The sequence below is a fragment of the Periplaneta americana genome, chromosome 3 (assembly GCF_040183065.1).
Source record: "Periplaneta americana isolate PAMFEO1 chromosome 3, P.americana_PAMFEO1_priV1, whole genome shotgun sequence".
NCBI classification, from domain to species: domain Eukaryota; kingdom Metazoa; phylum Arthropoda; class Insecta; order Blattodea; family Blattidae; genus Periplaneta; species Periplaneta americana.
The window spans coordinates 119573180-119587094 of record NC_091119.1 but is presented as its reverse complement, the minus strand read 5'-3'; the positions used below and the strand labels follow the sequence as shown (position 1 = coordinate 119587094).

The 13915-nt window shown below is 35.8% G+C and overlaps 1 protein-coding gene across 1 annotated transcript; it reads left to right on the top strand.

The window, feature by feature from the left end:
- The first annotated feature begins 4793 nt into the window (after positions 1–4793).
- Positions 4794–9349, top strand: wuho (tRNA (guanine-N(7)-)-methyltransferase non-catalytic subunit wuho). The gene has a single exon (XM_069821435.1). It carries the CDS (start codon positions 5307–5309, stop codon positions 6519–6521), a length of 1215 nt encoding a protein of 404 aa, XP_069677536.1. The 5' UTR covers positions 4794–5306; the 3' UTR covers positions 6522–9349.
- Positions 9350–13915: the final 4566 nt, after the last annotated feature.

Sequence of the window (13915 nt, the reverse complement as noted above, 5' to 3'; positions counted from 1 at the left end):
GGCTATAAAGGCTCCAGTACCATCGATTTAATCCTAAACAGTGCACACGTAACCACAACCCACGCCAAGACAATGGGAAACACATCAACAACCCCAATCAGAAAGCATATACCTGTCTACATCAAACTGATATGGGAAAACATACAAAAGAAACCAGCTGAGAGCCACCAGAAAATAAGGAGAAGCCTGGACACCAGCATCTTGACGGAAATCGCAGACAACACAAAAAACAAAGCATAAAAGGAACTAGAAAGAGGAAACATTAGCAAAGCCGCCCAAATTTTAGAAAACATAATCAAGGCAGCCCAAATAGAGGAAAACGTCCTGGAGAGGAAATCCCAGCCCTGGTTTGACAGAGGGCTATGAAGAAAAGCAGAGAGAGTTCAAATTTCTACACAGAGCAAGGAATTCATCAAACACAGAAATACTGAAGCAATATAACGGAAAAAGAAGACATTACAAGAAATTACTGAGAGAAGAAAGGGCGAGCCATCTTGAAAAGGAAGTGCAACAACTGATCAAATCGGCAATGGATGATTCTTTTACGGCCCTCAAGACAACAAGACTCTCCTTTCCAAACACAATACAAACGCAGACTTGGGTAGACCACTTTCGTGAGATTCTGAACCAGAGCAGAAACGACGCAGCACTGCCTGTACAAAACAGGCACCACCCAATATTCCCAAAAATAACAGAGCAAGAGATATTAGCTGCAATAACGGGAACAAAAACTAGAAAGGCAGCAGGGCCGGATGGCATTGCAAACGAACACCTTAAACTGGCAGCACTGCACCTAATCCAGACGTGGACTCAGCTATTCAACAAGTGCCTGGCATACAGCACCATTCCAGAAAAGTGGAGACACTCCACCATCAAAGTTCTGTATAAAGGCAAAAGTCCTACATCCTAGCCAGATGCTTACACAGGCATAGCGCTGGATAATGCACTATTCAAAATCTTCTCAAAAGTTCTGACAAAGAGGCTATACGACCTGACAGATAAAATGATCCCAGAGGAACAATTCGGCTTCAGGAAGGGGAGAGCCAGTTTTCATGCCATAAACAATCTATAGTTCGACATCCAAACGGCACTCAGACATTCCAAAGGGAAACTGTACACAACATTTATCGATTTCAAAAAAGTCTTTGATCTGCTCGACAGACAGATCATAATGAAGAAACTCGAAACAATAACTGGAGACAACTATCTGACCCACATCATCAGGTGTATTACGGCAGTCAACAACAACAACATCGACACCTATAGTACAAACGAATGGAGTCCTCCAAGGTGATCCAATAAGCCCTCTGCTATGCAATATCACTGCGGCAATGTCCAAGCGCTAAAAATAGCAAAAAGGTTTCAACACCCTCATAGCACGAACAGAAGAAAACGCGCTACGCATAAATAAAAACAAGACTATGCAGATGGTCTTCAGAAAGGGAGGAAGGGTGCCAACACATGAACTGGTGTACTACGAATAAGAACCACTGAAACAATCAAGCCACTACAAATACCTTGAAATAACCTTCCAAACAGCGGGCACATGCTTCAGCAAACACATCACGGAAAAATCAGTCGCAGCCATAAGAGCCATCATTGACATCAAACTCATAAATAGACTATCTCTGGACACAGCAAAAGTGCTATTCACAGCAAAAATTATTCCAATACTCGCGCCTATGGCCTACAAATAGTATGGTAGTATCTGCAGAAGAAAGATCTAGAACAAATGGAGAAAATAAAAGCCCTCTAGACTTGTGTATTGAGCTTCGTGACTATTATTTTTGTTGTTCTGCGGTATATATTTGTATATATTTTGTATATATTTATTTGTCTATGGTACGTATACCAGGCTAGGCTGTGGTAAAGCCACAGTTTAGTATATACAGTTGCGAAGCTCAATACTTGCTAAATGTGCAAACTTAAGACAGTTGAAATATGCATCCATGGGAAAATTGACTGCACCTACCAAATTATGTCTTAAAATACTAAAAAGAGTAGATTTGTCTCCGTTTGTCGAATGCGCATCATTATATTTACGAAAAGGCACTTTTGAGTGCCAATAATTTATTGTGTGTGCACAAGGTTGGAATTTTGAAGTAAGAGGGAAAGGGTGCAGTCCGTGTTCTGAGTTTATCCGTAAACATAACCTATAATATTTCCATATGAATGGCAGGTCATTGGAGACCACTAAAATTAGACAGAAAGGGGCAACTGGGAGGACAGTAAACATAACCTATAATTTCAACATATCTAAATGTCCGTGCGGTGCAACTGAAAATTATTGAATCGTGCATAAATGAATGTACGATAATTTCGCAATATTTAATCGAAATAAAGGCAGGTAGGTCTATTACACATACGAACAACTTAATTTTCACACCAAAAATAATATTACACCTTAACTCGCAAGGAATTATGTCTGAAGTGTCTCCTAATCATTGTTTTAAATTTTATTAATGCAATTACACTACATTTTAGAGAAATATATGTTGCTTTTTATGCGTTCCAATTAATTTATGTGGTTAAAACGCCGCCCTTCGTGATCGGGTTAATCGAGTCACATGGTCTGCCTTACGGCCTGTATTAGATCACGATGGCAGTGACACGGTCTATTGTTCCTAGTACACACAGCGCTCCAAGCAGCTAGGAACTAACGCGAGAAATGCAAAAAATCACCCCATGTTTCGCGACTGTATATCACAGTCTAATATATACAGTCGCGCAACTCATACGTATAAAATATGCCAACATTTGACAGCTGGCGCGACAGTAGCCCTCTAGCGGCAGGCAAGTTAAAAGTGTGCACACGACATATGACAACACATCAGAAAACGGGTTTTGTGTAATTTATTTTATATTTTTATGCTATACAGTAAGTGTATATGGTTCTTATTAATTTTACTTTAGAATTCTAGAAGAATTTCACGCGCAGTTAATCTACAAGTTTCAGAAGCTGGGAATAAACGTAATTCTTTCTGCTCCTTACAACTGAATCATGGCCCTGATCACGTACTGTATCATGGTTTTAAATAATATAATTGTTTGTACGTGGACGGTTGATTCAATTCATTCCTAAATATATTTATGAACCATTGGAACTCTATATTTCCTGTGAAAAGAGTCAAAATTGTAGGACATATCTCGCAGGGTACATCGCGTGGTGAACTCCTCTCCCTATTTCCTGAGAAATTAACTATTTTCTATACCGCAAATTGGGGTAAACTCGGCCGCTGATGTAAACTTAAAAATAGAAAAGGGGAAGATTTAAACCTTAATTTTACAGACATTGATTTATGAAGTTCATTATTTTTCAATTTTTTTATTATTATTATTTTGAGTCGAAAAATAGTGCTGATATTATGGTTTAAATTTTTATGGAAAGTTTACCGCATTTTAGGTTATATTTCCAGTTTTCACACATAAGCTTAATTTTAACTTACCCTACATATATAATACGTAATTTACATGCACTTACTGTTATTATGACGTAGGTGAGAACAAATAAATACACAATTTTGTTGAAAAAATTGTTACTTGAATTAACTCAGAAAATGTAGGCCTAATTTTATTTTGAGAGCAGAAGTGGTGTAAGTCAAAAATGGGTAATGAGGGTTAAAGTAAACATTCTGTAAAATACAGCGCAAAGTAGCAGTTAATATTGAATTTATTTAAACTATTAGTAGTCAGTGAATAGCACGACGGATATTTTAATTGCTACTTTGCGCTGTATTTTACAGAATTTTTACTTTAAACCTCATTACCTAATTTTGACTTATACCTCTTCTGCTCTGAAAGGCTCAAATAATCACTGGTAATGTAAACTCAACACCAATAACAGTCATGCAAATTATTACAGAAAAGATTGCTTTTTATATTAAATTTAAAAAGGCTCTTTTATTTCTTGAGAACCTAATACGTCTGCCACATGAATCTACACCAACACATCACAAATTTATCGACACAGTCTGGATTTATTCAAGAAGTGAATATTTTGCAAAAGGATTATAATACGCCATGAATTCTTAAAAAATTAACACCATAATCCCTACTTGAAGCAACATAACATTCAACTTTTGAAAAATATAAAGAAAAAAAACACGAATACAAAAATTATGGAATTACTTGCATTAAAAACTGTATATACAATGTATCTACAGTATTTAATGCAAGTAATTCCATAATTTTTGTATTCGTGTTTTTTTCTTGTATCTGATACATTATACAAAATCGGAATGGTTACACATTTACACATGATCTCTGCAAAACAATAATATACTGCAACAGGTATTTACTTTGTTTTTATTTAAACTCTCCTTCCTGACATACAAATAGGTAACTGATAACTAATAAATGTTTTATAGAACACAATACGTGGGCTACATACAGCGTGGTTATGACTGAGTTATGATTTTCTCTTGGTCTTTAGGGAATCTGAAGAACGACAAATTCGGAGATTTAAACATGTTGTTACTGCAATTTTCGTCATTGCACACATTGCCTTTATTCCGACGCATGATTAAAACGTTATTATAACATCTCGCATACTTTTAAAGCACGTGCTGGCTGTATTAACCCTATGACCAGTGCCTTGCCTGCCGCTTGAGCGCTAGTGTCGTAAATGTTGGCAAAAAAAGTGTTGAAGTTGCGTGACTGTATATATTAGACTGTGCTGTATATAGTAGACTGTGGCAAAGCGGTGTTTGGATTTTCTGCACGGTTACTGTAGCGCTACTGTAGCCAGTGTTGCCAACTCTGCGGTTTTCGTGCTAGATGTAGCGATTTTCAGTCATAGTTTAGCGGGTAAAAGTTATTAAATGTACATTGCTCACAAGAGGAGTACTACTCCTCTTGATTGCTCATAATTATTATAGGGATTTAGCGGTTTTTTTAACATTCACAGCGGCAAAATAATCTTATTTTACATTTACAATATAGCAATTTAGCGGTTTCTGCACTGTATCTTAGCGGGTTTTTAGGAATCGAGTTGCCTACAGCGAAGGTAAAGCAAAAGCAAACGTAAGAATTAAGGGAAAGAATAGTCTTGTTTCAGTTTCACGTTTATTTAAAAGAAATATAGGGATATCCGGATAAATTGTAGATGAAGCGTCCACCGCCCATAAATATCCAACAGTGAAGTGAAGTGCGTGATGTATTTGTACATTATTCGAAGCATATTTAAAACTGTTTATAATATATAATTTCGGATATATGGCGTCCGAACATTTTATGTGAAAGTGATTTGCATCACGTGGAAATGTGGGATAACACGAAAATTTGAGCAATTTTGAAATTTCATAATAATGGCCAACTTGGTGGTTAATAAAAACATATTACTTGTAACATGTGCTACAAAGGCAATAACCTTGAGCACCGAAGAACATCATACTTTTAAATTATTGGAATTTCCGGTTAGAAATAGTAAATTCACGAAGAATACATTAGGCGGTGAGGAAGATAGTAGGGCTGCTTCTGATACAGTGTCTGTCGTAGTAGCTGGAGATGTGTCGGTATGTGGAAGATTGATTGTATTATGTACAAGCGATAAGCTTGTGACTTTATGGTTGGTAAGTGATAGTTCAGTTTTGAGTCGTCGCTTATCTGCACGTGTTGCAAGTAAAGTGAGATTCATGCCATCAGGACAAGCTATTGTTTTGGCAGACAAAGCGGGTGATGCGTACAGGTTTTCGGTTGAGAAACCTCATGAAGAAGGAAAACTGTTATTAGGTCATCTTTCTATGCTTCTAGATATATTGGTCTCTCCAGATGAGAAATATGTAATAACATGTGATCGTGATGAGAAGATAAGAGTGTCAAAGTATCCAAATACGTACACTATTCATTCATACTGTCTTGGACACGAGGAATTCATTACAGGATTATCTTTTCTCCCAAATGATAACTCTGTTTTGATCTCAGTCTCAGGAGATGGAACTTTACGATTCTGGGATTACAGAAGAGGATCTCAACTCATAGTTGTTGACTGTAGTAATGACATATATAAAGAAAGAGAAGTCCTAAAAAATAGTAAACTAGATGACGAAGGTTGCACAATACCAATTAAATTAATCACTGCTTGCAAAATGGACATTAATTCGTCATTAGTTTGTTGTTGTATGTCAAAAATTTTGGGCTGTCTTGTGTACAGAGTGTGTGGTGTATTAGAGAATATTACAACTAATTTGGTTCAGATTCTGACACTGCCAGCAGAGCCATGGGATATCTCACTAAATTCCTATCAGCTATGGATTATAGAGCCTGTAGAAAAAGAACCTCTGTGTATATTTTTGTGGGACAGTGAATGTTGTCAGTTTGTGTTTTGCAGTGAGCCAAAGCTGTTGTCAATTTTATCTCAGATAAACAGCAGGTGGGATCTATTTCAGGGCGTTATCCCAACAACAATTCTACCTCAACTTTACAAACGAAAGTTTGACAACCTTCAGGTTTATCAAGAAAGAAAGAAGTTGAGGCTAAGTGGAATATGTTCATCATCTTGTACTAACATGTCGACTCATTAGATTTGAAAAAAAAAAATATATATATATATATATGTATGTATGTATACACACACACATATACATACTGTAAGTTTCCTCTTTTTTCTTTGTATTTACGCCTACCAATTATTTTGTAATTGACAAAAATGTGCTGTTATTACTATAGTATATTATCTTAATTTGTCACCATAATTTTGCATGCCTTTTTAAAATTAGGATTAATCTATACATAAACCATTAATTAGTTGACTAACAGTCGAATTCTATTTTTTGTTTGTTTGTTTTTTTTTCCTTCACACAAACGAGCCATGTTATGTAAAGTATAATGTTCATATTTTAACATAGGCCTAAACTTTACTCCTAAGTTCTATAATGTCAATTTCATGTACATAAATTGATAGCCAAAGATTTTCGGGAATATTTATTCTGATATAGGCTACTATTTTCGTTGCAAAAACTAAGTAGTATAAAATATTATCATTTGTTCTCGTGCATTTACGTTTGATGTTGAAAACTAATTAATAGAATGGCAAATGTTTTGGACATAATACAAAATATCACTGTTGAAGCATACAGTATGGCGATGATTTGCAAGAGGTTTTCGTTGGAAATCTGTAGCTGTGAATGTACGACAGACATTCATATAGTGAATTATACCTTCCATTTCGTATGATGCAGGTTCTGTGAAATATTGTTTCTCAGACATTTACAGCAATGGAAATAAATCAAAGAAGATCTTTGCGAATGACATACCATACCCTAATTGCATTCTACATGAAATTGGGCATATATTTAGCAGACAACTGTTTGTTATAGACTGTAAATAATAACAGAGGTCATTATAATAGAAGGCTATTTGCATTGTGTTAAAAGAATTTTTGCTGCAGTTGCTCCATTTCACAGATCTAAAAATATTCTATGATGTACAGTGAGTCCCAGCAAACGATCCCAGTGTTTCTGGCAGCTGACCATCTCCACTACTGCCATTGATTGCACCTGCAAACTCGTGGTGCTTCGCCATATTAAAACTTCGTAATATTAATAACATTTGGTACTCACCTTCCACACGGTAGCAGCTAGAAATGTTGCCCATCTGTGTGATACTAAATTCACATAATGTGTTTCATTAAAACTATTTACTAAGTTTACCTCAAAATCTGCGCTTCAATGGCTGACCATGATAACATCTTTGAAAAATATTGGAGTGCAAGAGGTCAAATGCCTAGCATTAGAAAACAACAACATTTACTAAGTTTAGTGTTTTTTTTACTACACAGAACTGGCTGGGTGGTCAGAAAATTTATGTCTAATGTTTTCCCTTGTCCTGACACACGATTTATTTTTAATGTACTATTTTTTAAAATGTGTACACGTTCATGCACTGAATATGTAACCATTGCAAAAAAAACAACCTAATACAGTGCACTTATTTTTAGCAGACTCACTGCATGCCTTCATTGCAGGCTGCCAAAGACTGACACCTAATTTTGGGGAATGAAGATTCACCAACCATGCAGCTTTCATGTGGTGATATCTCTCATTCTCTCTCTCTTGTGTGAAGGAGAACATAAACACTAGTCAGGAGTGATGAAATAAGCTAAACATTAGGAGACTCACCAGCCATGCAGATAAAGGGGAAACAAACTTGAGAGAATAGTTGAACTGTAGCAGGGGTACCTGCTGCTCTTTGACTTGTATAGTTTGGCTGATGAATTGTATATGTTCTTAAAATGATTACTAGTCTGTGTAGCTCTACTGATGAATTGTATATAGACCTACTGTAAATTGAATGGTGATATGTATAGCTCAACTGATGAATTGTTTATGATTATAAATTGAATTAATCTACTTGATATTAATTGCACAAATTTGTATAGCTTAATGAAAGTATGCTACTTTGTATTGTATATATTTGTATAGTTTTGGCCGATGAATTGTATATGCTTTAAATTGAAAAGTAATCTATATAGCTCTACTGATAAATTGTTTGTGTTTGTAATTTGAAGTACTCTGCATGATATGTATTATCAATTTCTGTATATCACAACTGGTTGAATTGTTTATGCCTTAAATTTAATTAAATTGTTTTGTATTATAATATAGCTCAACTGATGAATGATCGCTTGCGTTTGTAAATTTAATAATCTGATTGGCTATGTATTGTATACTTTTAGTAGAGCCATCGATGTAGCTCAGTCGGCAGACTCGCTGGGCTGCTGTTCCGGAGCTGCGTTCGGGCTTGGGTTGGATCTCCCTTTGGACTTTGGTTTCTTCCGAGGTTTTCCACAGCCGTGGGACTGAAGCCGGATGGTCTATGGCGAGTCCTTGGCATCAACACCTTTGATTTGATTACCTGGTTGGGTTTTTCCGAGGTTTCCCCCACCGAAAAGGCAAATGCCGGGTAATATTTTGGTGAATCCTCGGACCTCATTTCATCTCACTACATCTCGCCAAAATGTAAAAAAATTGTACAACATTGTAAAAATTGTAGAAAATTACTAAATTGTAAAACTATAAAAATTTGTAAAAATTGTAATTGTAATATTGTAAAATGTTGACATGTTCCACATCTTAAAGCTTCATTGCTCATGTAAGATCTATGGAATAAAATAAATGAATGAATGAATGAATGAATGACCAACATACACATTCACTGGGACTCACTGTAAAATATTGTATGACTGTCACCATGGCATCTAATAAATATTTGAGTGTCAGATGTACATTTTATATGTTCAGTTTATAATTTAAAAGTTTGGTTAGTACATCTATGGCTGAATCAGTAGAGACTAACATGAAGATTCAAATTTGTGCTTTTCAATAAAGTGATGCTTCCAGTATTATTTTCACATTTGTTTTCTTCTCGAGTTATAATACATCACTTGGCCAAGGTAAATGTAGACAGGTTCTGAGAACAGCCTTATGCTGTGTTCAGTCTGAAATGAGCCATGGAATTAATGTACATAGGTTTACACAAAGAACAAGAGGGGAGACTAGGCATCAGACTTTGAACTTCTCAATTGATCCGCATTATTCAGAACTATATACACAATATACAGAGCCGCCGACAGAATTTATGGGTCCCTATGCAATACTGTACTCGGATCCCCGCTGAAAAAAGTAACAATTGCAAGTTCCCAGTTATTCTAACCATAATAATTATTTGCAAAATAAATAAAAGATAACCCCATACACAGATACGAACCTAAAAATTACACTGTTATTACATTGAAAAATTTAAAAAAACTTCACATTAGCACAATATATTATATTCATAAAACATTATTCCTAAACACCTGTAATTTCTAACTTGCAGTCCAACATCAACAAACAACTCTCCTTGACTTGACTGATGCAAAATCATCAATTATATCATCAAAATTTAAAGACTAGCAAGATCGCTCTCCAGACTAAGGAGGCCAAGGTTACTCAGTCGTTCTTGACACACTGTTTATCTGAATACATTTTTTATTTCCTTCATTTTGCTGAAGAATCTTTCAGCATCACCAACTGTCACAGGAATTGCATAGATTATTCTAATAGCTATACAAATATTTGGAAATAAACTGTCCAGTTTTAATTCCCTCAGATTATTTACGAGATTCATAGGTTTCAGTGGGGTTGCCCCTAAATTAGAGGCATGAATTGATTTTAAATATTTCGGCTCATCAATGATCTCTTTGTTAATGTCTTCATAATATTTTTCACGTAGTCTAGCAGCCATATTAATATCTTCCAATTTTTTCTGTCTCTCCTTGTGCTTCTCAGCTCCCGACTTATGCCTGTACTTGTCCATTGTGCAGTTGAGCTATAACCGGTAACACTAATGAACAGAATTTACTAGACAAACGACAATGAAAAGACGAAAGTTTCGACATGAAACATACAATGTACTGAAAAGGAAACATATCCTGCAAGTTCGGTTTGGGAGAATTCACTAGCATATTGCAGTGGGCATATTGGTGGTTAAAAAGGACAAGCCAATAAATAATTGAACGTGTTCGGTACAAGCGATGGGAACATAGTTCAGGCAAATGCCAGGGTCTTCAATTGTCGTGTCGGTGAACGTTAATGCAGAAAACTGATATTCTATTATATAAAAGTCAAATATTTACATATGAAGTGGTAATTTGTATTAATTCTACTAATGTTGAGTTAATATGTCAGATTTATGTAACAAATGTTCTTACAAAATTTTGGTGTATCTACAAATAATTCTTTGTGGATGACATGAATATGTTAGGAGAAAATCCACAAACGATTAGGGAAAACATGGGAATTTACTTGAAGCAAGTAAAGAGATAGGTTTGGAAGTAAATCCCGAAAAGACAAAGTATATGATTATGTCTTGTGACCAGAATATTGTACGAAATGGAAACATAAAAATTGGAAATTTATCCTTTGAAGAGGTGGAACAATTCAAATACCTGGGAGCAATAGTAACACATATAAATGATACTCGGGAGGAAATTAAACACAGAATAAATATGGGAAATGCCTGTTATTATTCGGTTGAGAAGCTTTTATCATCCAGTCTGCTGTCAAAAAATCTGAAAGTTAAAATTTATAAAACAGTTATACAGGGTGTTTAAAAAATACGGGGCATAATTTCAGGTATGTATTTCCCACATGTAGACAATCAAAATAGTTCATTACAACATGTGTCCGGAAATGCTTTATTTCCGAGTTATGGCCTTCACAACATTGAAATTCACCGGAACGTTATTCTTTCCGCAGGTCGTTGCCGTCAAAGGAGACATTAAGAGGGCACTCTGACAGTTCATTCCGAGACGAAGGTTATATTCAGTGTTGTGTAGGCGTACTTGGATCGAAGGTTTCCTGATCGATGGATAGGTAGAGGTGGCCCAATTGCTTGGCCTCCACGCTCACCTGATCTGAACCCTCTCGATTTCTACTTGTGGGGCCATTTAAAATCATTGGTTTATTCGTCTCCGGTGCCTGATTTGGAATCCCTTCGGAATCGAATTGTGGCATGTTCTGAGGACATACGCAATACTCCTGGAGTTTGGGATCGTGTTCGCAGGTCAATGAGACATCGATGTGAGGTCTGTATTCAAGCAGGAGGTGGACATTTTGAACATCTTCTGTAATGACAACGACCTTCAGAAAGAAAAACGTTCCGGTGAATTTCAATGTTGTGAAGGCCATAACTCGAAAATGAAGCATTTTCGGACACATGTTGTAATGAACTATTTCGATTGTCTACATGTGGGAAATACATACCTGAAATTATGCCCCGTATTTTTGAAACACCCTGTATTACTGGTTGTTCTTTATGGTTGTAAAACTTGGACTCATTTTGAGAGAGGAATATAGGTTAAGGGTATTTGAGAATAAGGTGTTTAGGAAAATATTTGGGGCTAAGAGGGATGAAGTTACAGGAGAATGGAGAAAGTTACACAACACAGAACTGCACGCATTGTATTCTTCACCTGACATAATTAGGAACATTAAATCCAGATGTTTGAGATGGGTGGGGCATGTAGCACGTATGGGCGAATCCAAAAATGCATATAGAGTGTTAGTTGGGAGACCAGAGGGAAAAAGACTTTTGGGGAAGCCGAGACATAGATGGGAAGATAATATTAAAATGGATTTGAGGGAGGTGGGTTATGATGATAGAGACTGGATTAATCTTGCTCAGGATAGGAACCAATGGCGGGCTTATGTGAGGGCGGCAATGAACCTCCGGGTTCCTTAAAAGCCAGTAAGTATCTATGAATTCATGATAAAAAGTAATCAGACTCACTTAATCTTACGGGCCCATATGCACTCGCCCCCTTTGCCCCCTCTTCTCGGATGCCCTGACAATATACATACCAAGTTTAATTAAGAATAAATAATGGAAATACTTAAAATTTAATCATTTAATTATAATGCAGGGAATTTCCATAACAATTGAATGATGATCAGTGTTGTCTCTTCTTGTATGGTACTTAGGTCCTATATAAAGGTGAAATAATTTATAAAATTTCGGATCAGATTTAAGAGAAATTTGTTTTGAGTAACTGTGTAAGAACTCAACACAGTTCAGAACTTGCTGAATGAAGTGTAACTTTCCTCCCTGCCTCCTTACTTACATGAGGACAAAACCAAAAATATGTTTTCACTAAAGGGAGACTTAATAACAGAATACACAATATATGCTTGAAGGCAACTGCTTTCTTTGTTTAATGCCTTGCAATATAACTGTGCACAGACTTCATGACTCTTAATAATAAGTTTAGAGAAAAATTTGAAATTTTTAAAAGTTCCTATACATGCCTGTACATAATAGTAATGTTGACCTCGAAATCACGTTTTCAAGAAGTGTGGTTTCCACTCGGTGATAATGTTACTATCAAAGTAACAGGTTGAGACAATCCTATACACACAAGGTACCTAATTGTACGATTTAAAAGTGGGAGTTTAGTGTGGGAATATTTCTATATTAATTTTTCTTTCATGGAGCATAGGAGTGCTGCAAGTTCTCACTATCACAGTTTCTGGTTATGCTAAATGATTGTATAAAAAATGTGTCATGTATTTCTAATTCATTTTTTAAATAAAAAGAGAGTCAATGGATTGTTGGGAATTAGAAGATGTCGGCGTTAACAAAACCCATAGGCCTATTATGTGAAGAGAAGCTCAATGAGTGTTTTCAACAGAACAGTGTAACCACATACGATATATGTTTGATTATCGTGTGTTCTAATATCTGCTTTATAACCATATAGTAGTTATTTGCTGTAATCAAGATCTCTTGGCTTTTACCTGTGGTAAGATCTTAAAAATAAAATAAACTTGGATAGTACATCAGACATTGATGTATAATAGAGAGTTGAGTTCTTAATAATTTCTTATTAACGATTGTTAAATATGGACAAAAAATTTCGCGATAAATTTTAATGAGCTGATGGGTGATATTAATAAAAGTGAGCTACACCTAAAAAAATAACTGTTTCTGAGCTATGTTTGCCTTCCCTTCTGTACTAATAAAATCGTTCATCTCCAGCTCGATGCGGCCTTGAAGTTTATCAGCCGCTCCCGTGCTGAGGCATGGTTTATCGTGTCAAGATCAATAAAACAGAGGATCAGCTCCCATTTACAATGCACAGCTTACGGTTTCTGAAACCACCTCAGTAGGTGACTCAACACAAGAGAATCTTATGGTAATGGAGTTTGTTTTCTCAACAAAGATGAAAGATTTGTAAAAGACATAGGGACTCTGACTTACAAAACTGTAAGAAACTGTATATATTTAGAAAACAACATACAGAGTGGCTTAATCTGCACTTCCTCACAAACAGAAACTTGAGATAGAACCCTCAGTAGGGATGATGAAGGAATGAGAAATATTTGTGACAAATAGGATAACAGTTTCATTATGGTATTGCAAATGATATTCGTTAGTT

Coding starts and splice junctions, on each gene's coding strand:
- wuho (XM_069821435.1), top strand. CDS start 5,307: ATGGCCAACTTGGTGGTTAATAAAAACATATTACTTGTAACATGTGCT.